At 45.3% G+C, this 16,696-nt stretch overlaps 1 protein-coding gene across 6 annotated transcripts in view; it reads right to left on the bottom strand.

Annotated features, from left to right (window-relative positions):
* Positions 1-16,696, bottom strand: part of USP31 (ubiquitin specific peptidase 31) — a 197,020-nt gene that overhangs the window by 128,646 nt on the left and 51,678 nt on the right. For 3 of the 6 annotated variants that reach the window (XM_081819857.1, XM_081819858.1, XM_081819859.1), the window contains exons 13-16: positions 14,263-14,488; positions 9,259-9,417; positions 7,595-7,747; positions 4,175-5,470 (exon numbers count right to left, since the gene is read on the bottom strand). In XM_081819857.1, the coding sequence (XP_081675983.1) occupies positions 4,175-5,470; positions 7,595-7,747; positions 9,259-9,417; positions 14,263-14,488 (1,834 nt within the window). Of the gene's footprint in view, positions 1-111; positions 5,471-7,594; positions 7,748-9,258; positions 9,418-14,262; positions 14,489-16,696 lie in introns of those variants that run through there. The other 3 variants (XM_081819856.1, XM_081819861.1, XM_081819862.1) reach the window with 2 other exon arrangements.

Raw genomic sequence — 16,696 nt, 5'->3', positions numbered from 1 at the left:
CCCAGAAACACTAATTATCTTGGCATCCAATAATTCCGATAACCTACATAGGAAACAAGAACTTCAGCTCTTCGGTAATTTGTCAGAATGAAATGTAACGTCAGATGTCAATCTATTTTTAAAAAAACATGTTTATTTGAAATAAGTGAGCTTTGTTCACAGCTCATCTCTGCTCCATTTTTCCTAAAGGCTGACACTACTGCTTCCTGGACAAACTGTCCCTAGTTTTTTCCATGATAGTTACTTTAGAGGGATGGCAATTTGTCCCCCTCCCCCAACCCCCACATCTATTTCATACACACGTGGATGACCAAATTCTAATGGAAAGTGACTTCGTAATGGATTTTCAACCCCTAAGTAGTAGAGACAGCTCAGTCTGAAAAAGTGGATGTAAGAGTAAAATGTCTCCGAAGATGAAGAAGGGCACTTTTGGTTTCCGGAACAGGAGAGACTTGCTCAAGAGGACCACAGGCCTTGACTGCTTCACCAGAATCCATCTGCTCTCTGTTTGGGGGGGGGGGACCGTCACCCCATTTAGGGTATCACTGGCATCCCCTGGCTCATCGGCTGGGCTCCCAGGGCTCCTCGGCTACAGCGAATTCCTGACGCTTTCCACTTGTCTTTACGAGCAAAGCAGGCCCTCAACGAATGCTTGCAGAATGAATGAATGAATGAGGAAAGAATGATTACAAGGATTTACGGCAGCTTCATCAAGAATTACAATATTTTACCAGACCACAAATACTCCCACATCCATTTCTATTGGCCCAGCAAGGTATTACTTCCTTTCAGTTAGGCTGCTTTTAGGATGGGAAAACACAAGGGCTGGGAGGTGATCTTGAGATGACATGAGCTTAACAGTTTCGTTGTGGTTCCACATTATACAAGGGATTACAAAGGCAAGGTGTAGGGCCGTCTGAAGGAATGACATAGCCTCAGTGCACTGGATGTTCACAGGAAAAGAAATCAAAAATAAAAAGTTTTTTAAAAGCAAAAAACATTAAGGAGCCACACTCCTGTCAGGGATTACTCTGTGCCTACCAGGAAATGACTGCTCTAATCAGGCCCACCTGGTTGCCAACCAGAAACTCAGGCCCACCAACCTTGGCAGATCATTTTTAACCCCAAAGCATAGATATGCTCAATGTGCCAAACATCACTGAGAAAATAAAAAACAAAACAAACATCAAGTCCCTAACCTACTGAACAACTGAATTGAACCAAGTAATAATTTTCCCATAAGATCTTTCACACCTCAAAGAGCACCTTCAAACTTTTGGGCAAATAACCTTTTCCGTGACTTAAAGGTTGTACCTAGTAGATATGGATGAGATTTTCATTGTTTACCAAGCACAGAAATGGAACAGCTTAAAGAAGTCTAGACAACACCATTATACTTCCTGATTTTTCTTTCATTTAAATCTGAAAAAAAAAAAAAAAGACTAAACTCCATAGACATATTATTTACAGATACTGAAATTTTATTTCTAGGTCCCATGGAAAATTAAAGAAATTTGTAGAGTTGTTTTTTTTGTTTGCTTGTTTTTGTTTTTTGTTTTTTTGAAAACACTAGATATAATGGAAAATCCATTCCTGGAGGACTTGAGAATAAAAATATTTGCCACTGTGAAAGTTAAACTAGATCCTACTTATGCTTAACTGGTAACAGCCCCAGAAAAAGGTGTTATTAAAAACCTTTATGTAGTCAAACTATAATTCTAAGGCTGTTTCAGAGCTTCAGATAGGAGATTTCAAATGAGATTTATCTATTTCAAAGAAAGACGAGAGGCTCAAATCAGACAAACATTCAACTCCTGATACTGATGATCCCATACTTGGTGCATCCTTCCCAGGAAATAAAAGTGACACAGAAAAACCAGCGGTGGCTAAACACTGATGGGACTGTCAGGGTGCCCGTGGAAGCAGTGACCACACTGAGGGCAGCCAGTCTTCGACAGTCACACTACAGTAGAGGAGAGGAACGCTGCTTTGGGAGACCAGAAGCCCATGCAGTGCAACAGCGATACCTAGTGAAGGGGTGAGTACAGGACCGAGTGCACCGGGCAAAAGGCTCACGTTCAATGAACTTCATGGAGCACTATGGTAACTTTCACAAGGCTGAGTAGCCAAGTCTTAAAAATTGCAAGGGTCTAAAATGCCAGCTACCCTCAACATAAGTGGCCTCCAGACTTGCAAGTTACCTGCTAATGCTCAAAGTAGCAGCAAAATAAAGTTAGAAACCTATTGGAAATATTTCCCAAAAGGTATTCATGGGGGCGGGGGGAGGGGAGGACAGGAAAAAAAAAAAAGGCAGTGCAGAATTCATAGCTATGCATGTGTACATGTTCTAATTACTTCACAGACAGCAATACTGAAAAAGGAGGTTATAAATGGATCTGTGCACCAAGAGTTCAGGAAGAACTGGAAGGGTTTATAATTTTTTTAAAAGTTAATATTTAAAAGCATATAAACTTAGCATGCTATATTTCATGGCAAAGTGACAAATGCTATTCGAAGAGAATCAGGACCATGACTCTCTTGACATTTTTAAAAAAATAGAAAAAAAAAAAAAAAAAGCTAAAAATTGCCAGGATACCTCCAGAAAGCTTGAAGAACTATGTATCTTGCTTATCTGTAAGATTTTTGTGAGGTTCCCTGGTTTTCTAAACAAGAAATGCAATTTGCACTGACAATGCCAGATGGAACATGCTCCAATCCTGCCTCTGAGTCCTGGGTAAGAGATTAAGTCTTAAGCACAAAGAAGAAATAAATGACTTACTGAAAAGCAGTCTACAACTGAGACTGACAGGCAGCATCAGAAGCGCACACATAATACTTTGTCACACGTTGCTTCAACACACCATCAACTGACTTTTGGCATTAGGCAACTTCTTTCCTCTCCAAGTTACAAGAAACATGGGCATGCGCACACAGGGCAACACGGAGCTTTCAGCTTCTAACATAGAAAAAAGCAACACCAGAGAAGGAAAATGGTACAGATTCATGCATCCAGTTCAGAATCCATTTTTTTCCGGAAATCTTTCAAAGATGTCAACTGCTCTACCTTTCAAAACCCCATGGCCATAGCTAGCGAATTTAGAAGGAAAACAAAATTAATCAGTGACTGGCTCTCTGGCTGTCCAATTTGCCACCTCTTAGGACATATCCTAAGAATCAAGACAGCTTATGGTACACACATCTTTGCAGACATGAAGCTATGAAAGACTTCATTTCTACCTCTAGAAATTTCTATCTGTGGCAGTCGGAGAAATGACAGTCACTCACAGGCCACCTTCTTCATTGTGCATCCACCCTAGACTAGCTGAGTATATACCTGAGAAACATTAGTGTTAAAATATTGCCCTTTGCAGAGACTGGTAGATGGGGCCAAAGTGCAGAAAGCAACAGTCTTCTCTCGGTTTGTTTCACTGTTAGCGTCACAGTTTTTAGAGCTCCTGGTGCCACATGACAATTAGCTGTGAGGACAAATCCTGCTCAGAGGAAACCCAAGTCAAATAACCGGTCCTTCCACAGCACACACTAATGACAGCTTAACTGGCTCACAGGTTTCCAAACCCTAGTATCCAACAAAAGTCATTAGAGTTCTCTAGAAAGAAATATGTACAATTGCTAAAGGGACCACCCAGGGTCTCGTCTACAATTATTCCAGTTAGCTTGGTATCAATGCTTTGCCTATGGCTGTTATTTGGTTCAATGGCAGAATAAGGCGACGCTTTTAACAATTTGCAGTTGAATTCTACACACACACGCGCGCACACGCACACACACTAGGCACGTGACCCGAAACATACAAAACAAAAGCATAGAGGGCTTTGGTGGGAGGGAAGGGGTTCTAAATAAATAAACATCTTTACAGATAAAACACTTGGATTGCAGAAACATCACTGAGGTTTTTGAGAAGGCCGTGCAGAGGTTTGCATGCTAGAAGAGAACTGTTTTGAGGATTTCGCAGCAGACTGCCTGCCACCAGGAGACGGGGGCACTCCAGAATCTAGCTGGGAAGACTTGGATTTGCGAGCGGACAGCAGGGAATGTTTAGCAGAAGCAGGGTCCTTGGAGACAAGCTGCTCTTTTCCAACTGCACTTGCACTTGGCTGCTGGAAACCTGGAGGCTGGTAGCCTTTCTCTGCCTTCTCATCCCCAGCATTCTTACCAGCCGACTTGACAGAGCTCCCACCGGCCTTCTTGGAGAGCAAGGTTGTTTTGCCAAGGTCAGTCGACCGCCGGGTTTCCTTCTGTCTCAAGGCTGACTTGAAGAAGGATAGCCCCTTGTCCTCCGACTTGCTGTCCCTCTTCAGACCAGCCTTCATGTTTGTGTTGGGGGAACGCAGGCTGGCCATGGAGGAGCTCCTGACGTGCTTTCCGTCCCCTCGGCCCTCCCCCGCCCTGGCCTGGTTCACCCGAGGGGAGTTGGGTTTAGAGCTGGAGGTGACGCTGGCTCTGTCCGAAGCCAGGCTTTGCCTGGAGCCCTCTCTACTCAAGCTCCGGTCTGAAGTCCTGCTCTTCCCAGGAGGGAAGGGACCCCTTGCAGCAGAGCCCGAGGCTTTTTTGGCAGATGTGGAGGAAGCAGTGTAGGTGAGAGAGGAAGATGATTTCTGCTTCTGGGGCGAAGATGACACGGAGTCCTGGGGTTTGGGGGAGGACTCCTTTCTGGGCTGGCCAGAGGCAGGGGAGGAATGCCGTCCACTGGCCCTGGAAGAAGAATCTGCTTTGCTTCGGGAGTGGGAGGGCTTTATAGAAACTTTTACAGGAACAGGAGAAGAAGGAGATGTACTTGAAAGAGATGATTCCTGGCTTGCCAAGACTGGTCTCCCCTTCCGCAAGCTTCTATCTGGCTCAGAAGCGCCTTTGGAGCTGGGGGATCTCTTGGCTGTGCTGTCTGATTTCTTTGTGAGGGAGCCCGGGTGGCTTGTGGGTTTCACCTCTTTGACTGGAGAGCTGTCTACAGAATCGCTCTGATCCACATAAGCAATCTGGTTATTGTTATCAAATGGATCAGAGACTGGGGGCACACGATCCCCTTGTGCTGAGTTTTTGCTCTGTGTGTCTACAACACTGGAGTTCAATTTGCGGATGTCTGATTCATCTCTGAACACACCTTCCATGACAGCCAGAGGGGCCCGACCCACAGCCTTGTGCTCACGTCGGCTGTGACTATCACTTGGTTCCTGGTAACTGCTGGCAAGGTTCCTTAAGCTGCCAAAGCAAGAGATGGAGACCTTGTCATCCACTGCCTCCCCAATCTTCTCCAAGGTGGAGGCAGAAGTGTGGATCGGAGAGTCCCCTGAGAACCGGGAGGGAGAACTGGAGCGCATCTGCAGCTTGGCGGACAAGGACCAAGAAGGTCTAATGCAATTGTCGTTAACGGCCAAGGGGCTGGTGACAGAAGATCTGGATGACAAGCTCTGACGCTGGACACTTCTCACGAATGGTCGAGTTGAGAAACCTCCTGAATGCAGCAGAGAGAACAGCATTAAGCTAAACCGAAAACATGTCCCAGCAACACCTTAAGATACTGAAGATGGAAGGAAGGCAAGCCTGGTGGAATGACAGGAGCGTGACTTTCAGAACCAGCATGTCTGAGGTCATAAGAGCAGCCACGTGACTTCAACTTTTCTGAGCTCAGTTCTTCTATCTATAAAATAGGGACATTCTAACTCAGGGATCGGCAAACTCTTTACTTCTTGCTGTACGTCGGGGGTCAAGAGACTTAACGGCCCAGGCAATTAATACTCTAGGCTTTGTGGGCCAAATACTCAACTCTGTCACTGCAGCATGAAAGCCACCACAGAAGACACATAAACAAACGGGTGTGGCTGTGTTCCAATAAAACCTTATTTACAAATAAAGGCAGGGGCCATATTTGGCCCATAGGCTGTCTGCTCTAACTCACAGGACTACTATAAGAACTAGATAAAATCCTGAAAGTCCTATGCCCACCTGGCATTTCACAGACGCTTAGTAAATGTGAGCTGCTGATTCAGCTTCTTCATCTAACTAAGGAGAACCAGGGCCCACAGAAGTCAAGTCGTTGCTCAAGATTACACAGAATCAGAAGCAGAGCTAACACCAGAACCACAAACCCTTGCCCCCGACTCAATGCCACATGGAGCCTGGCTCGTAATTATTGACTATAACAGCAGACCGGTGGAAAGAACCACAGACAATACACTCCTATCCTGAGTGACTTCAAACTTCTAAAGGCAATATCCATAATTAGAATAATATACTCCTGAGTCATCTCCAACTTCCAAAGAAAAAGTTCATAATTAGAACTACATACTTCTATTTTGAGTGCCTTAATACTTCCTTCCAAAGAAAATATCCTAAATTAAATTTCATACATACTTGGTACCGTAGCTGTGGTATTTATAAAACCATCCAGATAAGATCCCCAGAGACAGCCTCTGTTCTGTGGGCACCACCCGGCACCAGTGTGATGATGATGCTTAAGAGGATACTGATTTCACCAACTACACAGACCGAGGGCAAACCAGCTTACTGTTAAAACAACAGTGAATTCTAAATTTAAAGGCTGCATTGAGAAAAACCTCTACCTAAACAAGCAAAGATCCACTGGCTGGTTTTCCCTAAAATGTCAGGAGCTTAGCAATTCCAGCTAAGTACTCTTGTTATTTTACAAATAAAGAGGCAACAAGCCAGAAGAGGGAGAGGGGCTGGAGCTACAATGACGCAGACCTCCCCGGCCAAGCAGCCCCTTCCAGCCTCCTGTTGTTTCCCTCCACTTCACGTTCTCACAATTACCCATCACTAGACGCAGACTACAGGATTACAGCAACCGACATGCTGGCTGCAGAAGGAGACTTGCTGGGAGATGAGGCACCATCCTCATTAGAGAAGCTGAGCTCACTCTCGCCTCCTCCCAGCCTCAGTGCCTGGGCTGCCTGATCCCTCCTGCACCACCTGGGGTTCCTGTCAGAACTGAGGGTTCTCCTGCCATTACACAAGTGGTAAGTAAAGGTAAAAAAAAAAAAAAAAAGAGTTCTATTTGTATCATATTTCCCAAGTTTTTATATTGTGACCATCTTCAGAATTCTTAAAAACTATCTTTATGCAGAAGCAAGAGTTTTTGTTCTAGATGCTTCTGTACTTAAAAGAACATGCCACAAATTCCTCTAAAGGAAACCGCGGCGGAAAGGGGAGAAGCCAAGAGTCAGGAAGCCCCCAGCGGAGCCAGCACAGCGACTCCTCCTTGCCAGGAAGGAGGCCCTGGGCAAATCACCCTTGCAGAGTCCCCTTACAGCTTATTTTAGGAACTCTGAAAAGCACTTTGAAAGAAATGTATACATTATACAGAGTTAAAGCTCCAGCCTCCACGCTAGACCTTAAAAGTGGAAAATAATGAAGTAGGAGGAGAAAGTCATCCTAGAGGTCACAGAGGAAAAGCGAATGATCCGGTTTATAGAAAATGGCACTTATGATTGTAACCCACAGCTACACAGCCCTTTTACCTTCTCCCAGTCTTCTTGGGGCTTAATTCCTAAGCATGAGGGACCCTGTGCTGTGTCTATGAGACACCATTGTAGAAATGTGTCACAAAACCCATACCCACCATCGTCTTCACTCCTCTCCCCGGCCATCTCCACCGACTCGGACAACGAGGCCAGGGAGGTGCGTCTGGAGGAAGCTGCAGAGGTCACGCTGGCTTGCTTGCTCCCTGGAAGCCGGCTCACCCAGTGTTCACACAAGGAAGAACTTGTGGAGCCTGCAGTAAAGAAAGCGGGCACTGAGGTCAGGCCAGAATCCCGGGCCGGCGGCTTGGCACACACCCTCACAAAAGTGCTGCTGCCGGAGCTGGGAGGTGGCCGACGTCAGTATTAATTCCCAGACCTCGAGCAGACCTGCGCCTGCTTGAATATCCCTTTAAGATGAGAAGAAGGAGGCCAGACTCTCGCACATATTTATAGTAATGAAATGCAAGTATAGGCGTGGACACTTCGTAATGCAAAGTGCAGGTCTTAAGTGCTGGCAATTGAATCGTTCATACTCATTCTACAAATATTTATTAAGCACCTACTGCCGAGTACTGTTCTAAGCACACACAGAAAAAATTCTGACACAGAGCAAATAAAAGTGGCATGCTCCGTTATCTTCTTAGCCTCACTGCTTTGTGGAGTCGTTACGTCATTTTCACGATGTTAATATACAAACACACACACATGCACACACCCAGGATATATGTCAATCTGTACTGTCCATTCCAGGGATGCCCTGAAATATATTCCAGAGCAACAGAAACTGCTCTCAAAATTGAGAACATGTCTCAAATAGACCTCAAGAGGGTGTAATTTCCAAGCATATCTCAGGCTCCGGAAAGCACTGGGGAAAAGCACTAGAGCACTAGAGTTCCCACTCTCTTAAAGGAGTGAGTGGCTACGGAGAGGCAGGTGTACTGAGTGAGGCTTGACTCCAGCAGGGGCTCACTCTGCTTCAGCTGTGCCTTTCAGCGGCTTCGAACCTACCCCTCACAAGCTTCAACCCAGGGTTAATACTCTCTAACATGATCCCATGTTACCATGTCCCCGTCCTCAGCCACAGTCTCTTAAACTCTGCATTAAGAAGCATGTATCGCCTTGCCTGGACTGTGTGGCTGCATCCAGACTAGACCCCATCCAGCTAAACCCAGCCCATCTAATAGACTGTAGCCTTCAACCCTTCTAATGGAACAGGCCGACTGCACAGGGAAAAAGGAACTATTTTTAATGGTGCTTTACCTTTTCTAAAAGGCTCTAACGTACATTTTCCTAATCTGATGCACACAATGACCCCATAAGGCAGGTATTATTAGTACTCCCACATTACAGATGATTAAACATGTGGCTTGGATGGGATGTGCTCCAAGATGATGGATCCAACCAAAACATGGCAAAGCCAAGTCTCATTCCCTTTTAGAGTAGCATGCCGTACTGCTTTTTTTTTTTCTTCCTTCCTTCCTTCCTTCCTTCTTTCCATTCATCCATTCATTCATTAATTCCACAAGCAGACATGGCGTGCTCACTTTGAGACAGGCTCTACATGCTTCCATGTGAATGCTGCTGGTTCACACATTCCACCCCTATTTCCTTGACCACAATCATTTTGGTTTCCAGATTAAATGCAAATGTGAGGATTGATCTGATCAACCTCACAGAGTCAGGAGACCTTGTGGAGTTCTCTGGACCATTAATTACAATCTTCTGTTCTAGAAAAACCTGCCAAAGAATAAGTTGGCCTTACCTGCCACTGAGCTGTTGGCCGACCATGATGGAATAGCTGTCCGCCTCTGGTAGAAAAGGATGTATGCCATCTGTGTGCAGACCTCATCTTCCGACAGCTGCTGCACATCACTGTCATCGAAGCAGTACCAGAGGCCATCCACAGAGTTCTTACAGTACGCTGCCAAAGAAGAGCCTGTCATCAGTACCAGGGGAGGGGGGCACCAACCACTCCACTCTGCCCACAGACACCAGTGCTTTGGCTCGTATCATTAACTCAAGAGCTTTTTAAAGCTGCATGTAGTAACATATGAAGGGGTAAAAAATCCAAATCGCCTATCACGCTCAGGCAAAATGTTTCAGGAAATTTTAAACTATTCCAAATGGACAGAATTCTATTTAATCTTAGAAAACACAATATACTCATTTATTTAAACCAGTGGGTCTCAACCTGGGACAATTTTGCTCCCCTAGGGACATCTGGCCATGAATGGAGACATTTTTGACTGTCATACTAGGGGTTAGGGTGCTACTGGCATTGAGTGGGTGACTGGGGATGCTGCTAAACATTCTACAATGCCCAGGACAGTCCCCGCCACAAGAATTATCCAGCCATACTGTCAAGAGTGCTGAGGCTGGGAAACCCTGATATAAGCATGTTGTCACATTTTAGTGTTTATTAGAGATAGAAAATAGAACTAGAAATAATGATACTAATACTAGCAGCAGCTAATATTTGTTTAGCACTTATTATGTGCCAAACTTCTCAGCTAATCCTATGACATTTGTTCTATTATTATTTCCATTTTACAGAGGCTCAAAAAAATGAACGAGTTTGCCCAAGGTCAAGCAGCTGGTGAAAAGCAGGGCCCAGTTCATATCAAGTGTATCTAGTCCCTGAGCTTGCACTTAAACTACCCCACCCTGCTTCTCAGGGGTAGCACCAACAAGGCCCCAGTGGAAGTCCCCCAGCAAACTAAGAACATTTGAGCTCATAAATGCATGCGTGTTTCTCTCCAGTTCAAATTCTAAGCCTGAGAGAGAAATAAAGACCATTCGAGTACCAACAAAAGCAGACAAGAACTTAGTGTTCATGAAGCCATGTGATCTTGTAAGGATATATCAAGAGGTGTGATTAAACTTGATCCAAAGGGGTACATTCTTATCACGCTTTCTAAAAATACCCATTTATTGGAGTAAGAATAAATGAGTGCTAGAATATTTTGCTTAACACTCCGAGGCAGGGCACATAGTGTCCTGAGGTGCCAAAGAGTGACTCCCTCGCAGGCGACAACCACATTTGTGAGTATGGAACCTTAAGAAATGAAAGGGACTGAGGCGAGGAGGGGCTACACCGGAGAGGTCCCCGAAGAGAAGAGCAGAATAAGAATCTTTGATCGTGGGGAGGGAAATCATGGACCGCTATGGGCTCCTAGGACCAGAAGGGGAGAGAAGTAGAGAGAGAGGTAGCACATGGAGCTGGTAAAACGGCAACTGGCCAGTGGTGTCAGGTCAGGCTCGATATAGAAATGACCCGGCTGGCGAGGTGGCTGCTCTTCTGGAGTGGGACTCGCCCAAGACAAGGTGACAGAACGGCCCAGCACTAGCATCAGTCTGTTTCTCTTCAGGGTGGTCTGTTCCCAGTCACAGCAAGGCAACTAAGGCAGCATGGCAAATCACTAATGGTTTCAGTGTATTTACCAAATAATTCTACTTGCTTTTCTTCCTGGCACTAGCTTCTCAAGTGTTTTCTAGACAAGTGCTACTCAAATTGTGGTTCGTAGACTGGTGCCGGTCCACAACAAGATAAGCACCCAAACTGAAATTAGCATTTAAATAGCAATCTGACACTGCCGTGATATTCTTTCTGTATTTTTACAAAGACTGATTCATGAAAAACTGGAAATTTTGAAAAAGAAAAAAGGCAGGTTCTTCATCATGGAAGTTTGATCTAGAATTCATACACAAGTTAGCCATACACATACCATGTGATTATAGCTAGAACTAGTACAAAATAAAATTCCAAATAAAGACTTAAAAACATGTTATCTTGAATTCAACAATACAAAGGCATTTAAAATGTTCTCTAAACTAAAACCCTAAACTTTTATGTATCAATCAGAAAAGCAGTGGTATGGCCTAGGCATCACAAAGGGGAAATAATGCAGAAAGTGCCTAAGCTCTTCCTAGGTAACAATAGGTCGCGAGAGGCAGGTCCGAGCACTTCTAGTTCACTGGCGTAGTCACCAAGTTCATGTAAGGTCACCTGCTGTAGGTCACAGAGCGTGGAAGAGGTGTCTAGCTTCTAGCCCATGCTCCTGACTCTAAACTATGGGGCCTCCCAAGTACCTGCAGGTTTTCAGGCATTTTCCAAAGCCCACTCTATATAAAGAAGAACACGATAGGATAAAATCCAGTACTGTCCTCTTTTTCTCAACAATTTCTTGTTGAAAACTGCATTATTTTCCTGAGAAACAATATTATCAATGGAAGACACATTCTTTACCGAAGCTGAAGCTGCGTGAACACTAACCAGGGATGCTGGAAAAGGTGTTACCACACCAGCTAACCAGTGGACTGGAATCACCTCTAAGTTCCTTTCCATTTGAAGAGTCCATGAGTGTATAATTCTATTACTCAGGATCAAAGAACACAGACATGAGTGGTAACGCCACAAAGGCAAACATCCAATCAGACACATGACATTTAAATGCAACTGGCCCCATAAAATATAAATACAAAATATGCAAGACACAAAATTCAGTCTTATCAGATTTTAAATTTGATTTAAACCAAAATACAAGGTAAAATATATCTAAATGTTTAATTAACTTTTGTCTTCTAGGGTCTTCGACTTCTCTATCTCGTTTTTCTCCCTGAGTGTGCTTCCTAGGGCGGGTAGAGGCGAAACAAACCGTTCTACTATGAGATACACTCCAAGTTGGGATCATTCCTCTCACAAATAATTGTTGCCTGCAGCATCTAAGTACTAAACGAAGGTGAGCTAAAAGGGTTTCAAGAATAAAAGATTACTGTATCCAGTCACCTGCCGCATCCCCGCCTCCTGTGGTCTCCGAGAGCAGGCTGAGTGAGCGTGCTGGTGGAGGGGTTCGGGAGCCTGCTGAGGGGGCTCTCGGGGCTAACTGCTAGGGAAGGGTCTCACAGATGTTTAAAAACTAACTGGTGGAGCCCAACCTCCTCCACCTCCCCTGACCTTTATGAATCACCGGTGCCCTGGAGTCTTATTGCATGAAGCACTGAGTTCATAAAGAAAGGAAGTCCCTAGAAGTACACATGTGAAATGTGCTTAGTGTGAAGGAAGCAAAAAAAATCCAAGTCCTGGCCGCCCACCCATACAGACTGCCAAATTAACAGCAGCGCCCTCCATGGACTCCCCCCAAACACAAATGTCCAAGGAAGAGTCCCCACACCTGCCTGCCACCCCGATGTTCACACATGCCCTTAAGCCAATAATTCCAGTTCTGAGACCAATCTCGAGGAATTACAAAACTAGAATATAAACTAAAAGACGTTCATCAGTGTTACAGTCAAAGTTAAAAACCAGAGACAGTAGACATGTTCAACAATGGGGAATGGCTATATAAAATTAGAGTTCCATCAACAGAATGTTCTGTGGTCATGAAAAAACAGTGTATAAAAATTAAGCACCAACATCCAAATACTTCTGTTACAGTCAAGTGTGAAGACTGGGATACGGGGACATGTACATAGCACTCGCACCTCACTGTGCTTCTGATTCTGAAACTTTTATTGTCTGTCTCCCCGTCAGCCCATTTGGTCCTGAAGTACAGAGGGCAGGTTACTATCCCCACAGCTTCTCCTGTGCCTCCAGCATGCTCTGACCACATTCCCATGGCCCCCTGCTCTACCCCCTGTGCACATTTCCACCACAGAACCTATGACACATTACTGATCTTACGTATCATCTGGCCCTATTTCCCCCTACCTGATTACACTCCGGGAAGACAGAGGTTGAGGCCTATTCATTTCAGATGTGCCTCTGATGTGAGCCCAGGGCAAGCTATGCAGGACGTGCTCCATGAATGTTCACCTAAATAGAACCTACCAGTACAATCATGACAGTGTAAAATAATGGCCAAAACTTACAGAAAAACACTGGAAGAAATGTTACCTACGTACAAGGGATATTATTATTCAGTCTTAAAAAGGAAGGAAATTCTGACACATATTAGAACATGGGTGAATCTTACAGACATTATGCTACATGAACTAAGCTGAACACAAAAGGACAAATACTGTATGGGTCCACTGACAGAAGGTTCCAGGAGTAATCAGATTCATAGAGACAGGAAGATTGGTGGTGGCAGGAGATGGGGGGAAGAGGGCAGAGGGGAATTACTGTTTAACGTTTCAGTTTGGGAAGAAGAAATGTTCTGGAGACGGGATGGTGGTGAGGGCCACAAAACAACGTGAATGTACTTAACGCCACTGAACTGCACACTTCAAACATGGTTCAAATGGTCAATTTTGATATGTATATTTATCACAATTTTTTAAAAAATGTTGCCAATGGTTATGGTAATGTTCTCTCTTTCTCTCTAGCCTATAAATTTCAGATAATGAACACAGTTGCTTTTAAAAAATGAAAAATAAATTTAGCCTTAAAACAAAGAGAAAAACTCTTCCAAGTCACTATAAAGCTGGTTCATAAAATCACTCCAAATAAGGGAGAAGCTAGAATTTCAAGGAGGTGGAGTGAAACCTTAAATGTGGAGTGCAGGGGAGGTAATCACAGTGAGCCCTTGGTGGCCCAGATGGCGCTGTCTGCACACACCGCTCCCCAGTCAGGTCAGACAACTACTGGAGGACCCAACTCAGGAAAAGAAGTTAGAATTTTCATTTATTTGCTCTTGGACAGCGATCCAGAGGATGAAAGCTGCCCTCAAAGTTGGCACACTGTTCTAAAGCAAAAGTATCCCTGTCACAAGTAAAACCTGTCTGAAGGAAGGGTCAGCACAGACGCCCGGCCTCTCGCACTGCAGACCTGTGTAGTGCCCCCCTTGCATGGTGCCATGATGATTGCACACAGCATACAGGTCATAGACGTAGTCCTCAGGGTCCCTCCCGAGTCCATAGGGCCGTCTCCATGGAGACCAATGGGATGGCAAACTCCAGCTGCTCTGACTTCTCTTAACCACATGAGGTGTCATGTCCAGGCCAGTCAAGGGGAACTTGACCATGTTCTGAAGTTTCACACGCCTGTCTCCTTCCTGTTGCAAGAAGAAAAATAAGTTCTGATGATATTTTCATGCAAGTAGATGGTAGATCAGTTTTGTGTGGAATGTGGACCCTATCAGCTAGAGTGGTTTGAGTTACCTGATGTTTCCCAAGACACATTCAAAATAGGGAAACTCACTAACAGTTTTAACTGTCTGGAGGAACAGGTTGTAATACCACTAAAAGTAGAACAAGCAATGACCTACATATAAGGGGTGATGAGCCTCTGAGTCCATTTCCTTATCTGATAGAGGGGTTTTAGACTTACAAAATGACATTATCAGGCAGTTCATCCTGATACCTCTGTCATAGAGGCATGAACAGCGATGGAGTGCTCATGTATGTGAGGGACAATGCGCACAGAACAGCGCTGGATAAGCAGTGCGCCCTATCACCCCCCCCCCACCTCCTCCAACAAGCATGTTACCGCTTAACACTGACTTGATATATTCATTTAGTTGATAATCTTAGGTAATCTGTACTTTCCATTAAGGCCACTGGGAAATCCTCTGAAATCCAACCGTCAGCTCAATAGCTGTTTTCTAAATGTTTCCTGTGTCTGTGGGAGCTTTAAGAAATTAACAGCCATGGCTAACGCCCACCCCAAGGAGCCATGGATCTATTAAGAGAAGAAAAATGTTCATAAGAGAAAGGCAGGATGAGCCCTGGATGGTCAGGAAGGTCAGACTAAAGAATCTGGACCTTGTTCTGCAGTCAAGCACTGAGGCCTGAGGGCGGAGGGGATGTCATCAGAGCTGTGTAAGCAGTGCACAGGACGTGACACGAAGGGAGGAGCAGCTTAGGCTAAGAAATCAAGGAGAAGACAATGTGACTGCAACCAGCTGGGAAGTCTCACAGGTCTGCAGTGGCATGCTGACGGCCAAGAACGGGGAGAAGGGGGGCGCCTGGGTGGCTCAGTTGGTTAAACAACTGCCTTCGGCTCAGGTCATGATTCTGGAGTCCCGGGATCAAGTCCCACATCGGGCTCCCCGCTCAGCGGGGAGTCTGCTTCTCCCTCTGACCCTCCCCCCTCTCATGCTCTCTCTCTCTCCCATGCTCTCTCTGGCGGGAGATAAATAATTAAAATCTTTAAAAAAAAAAAAAAGAAAAAGAATGGGGAGAAGGGGACACACTCAGGAGGCCATGCAGAGGCACAACCAAACTGAAGAGGTAACTGGCTATAGGGGAGGGACAAGAAAGAAGTCAAAAGCGACACTGCAGTTTTGAGTCCGAGGTGTGGTAAGGGTGGGGACATGCCTTCTAAAGAAACAGAAAGCGAAGGAAGTTAGTGTGCATATGTGGAAGGGGCCAGAGAAGGCTGGGCTCTGAACCTCACCAGCTCTCTACCTGCAGATCCCAATGGAAGCATGCAGTTGGGACATTCTTTACTAAAGGAGCCAGACCCTAAACCTTTGAGTGAAAGCCCAGCCCTGGGGATCCTGTGCATGTCACCGCAGACACCTCCACTTCATCAGCAAGTCCTAAACATCTTTTGATTCTATTCCGATCTCATCTCCATTGCCACTGCTCCATAGAAGCCATCAGCATCCCTCCCCTGGATGGTTGCCTTGGTTCCCTTCAGATCTCCCTAGCTTCATTCGTGCAGCCTCACATTCTCTACACGGCAGCCAGAATGGTCTCTTCAAATCACAAATTTGGTCATGTTGCTTCTCTGTTTATAACCCTTTATCAGAATCCCACTCTGCCCACAAGGGTCTGCTTGGCCAGCCCCTGCGCACCCCTTCCACCTCAGCTCCATCCTCTGGAGCTGCAGCCAAATTGGCCTGCTTTCAGTCTCTGGCACATGCTATCCACACTCAGGGCTTTGCATGCATTGCTCCCTCTGCCACCGCTGAGTGCACAGCCCTGCTCCCCTCCTCACCTGGGAGATGCCTCCTCCTAATCTTTCAGATACAAACCTTAAAGTCAGGCCTCAGACACTCCTTAAACATTTACTTCCTCTTCACCTCTCCTACAATGGGGCCTGCCCAGGACAACCCTAACCTCAGGGAATAGACAGCCTTTTCGGAAAAACTGACTCAGAGTAATACAGCACCTTTTCTCAAAGCACCTTTTCTCTGTATATATTTATGACTCACCTTCCCAACTATACGACAGCTCCTTGGGAGCAGGATAACACCCATTATTACTTTAGGTACAAAGAGAATTCTACCCACCCCAGAAAGGAGCTCTACTTTTTT

Source organism: Leptonychotes weddellii, chromosome 5, assembly GCF_054177405.1.
Source record: "Leptonychotes weddellii isolate Sample4059 chromosome 5, ASM5417740v2, whole genome shotgun sequence".
NCBI lineage: Eukaryota > Metazoa > Chordata > Mammalia > Carnivora > Phocidae > Leptonychotes > Leptonychotes weddellii.
Note: the sequence above shows the minus strand (reverse complement) of the source record. Positions and strands in the feature narration are given on the sequence as shown.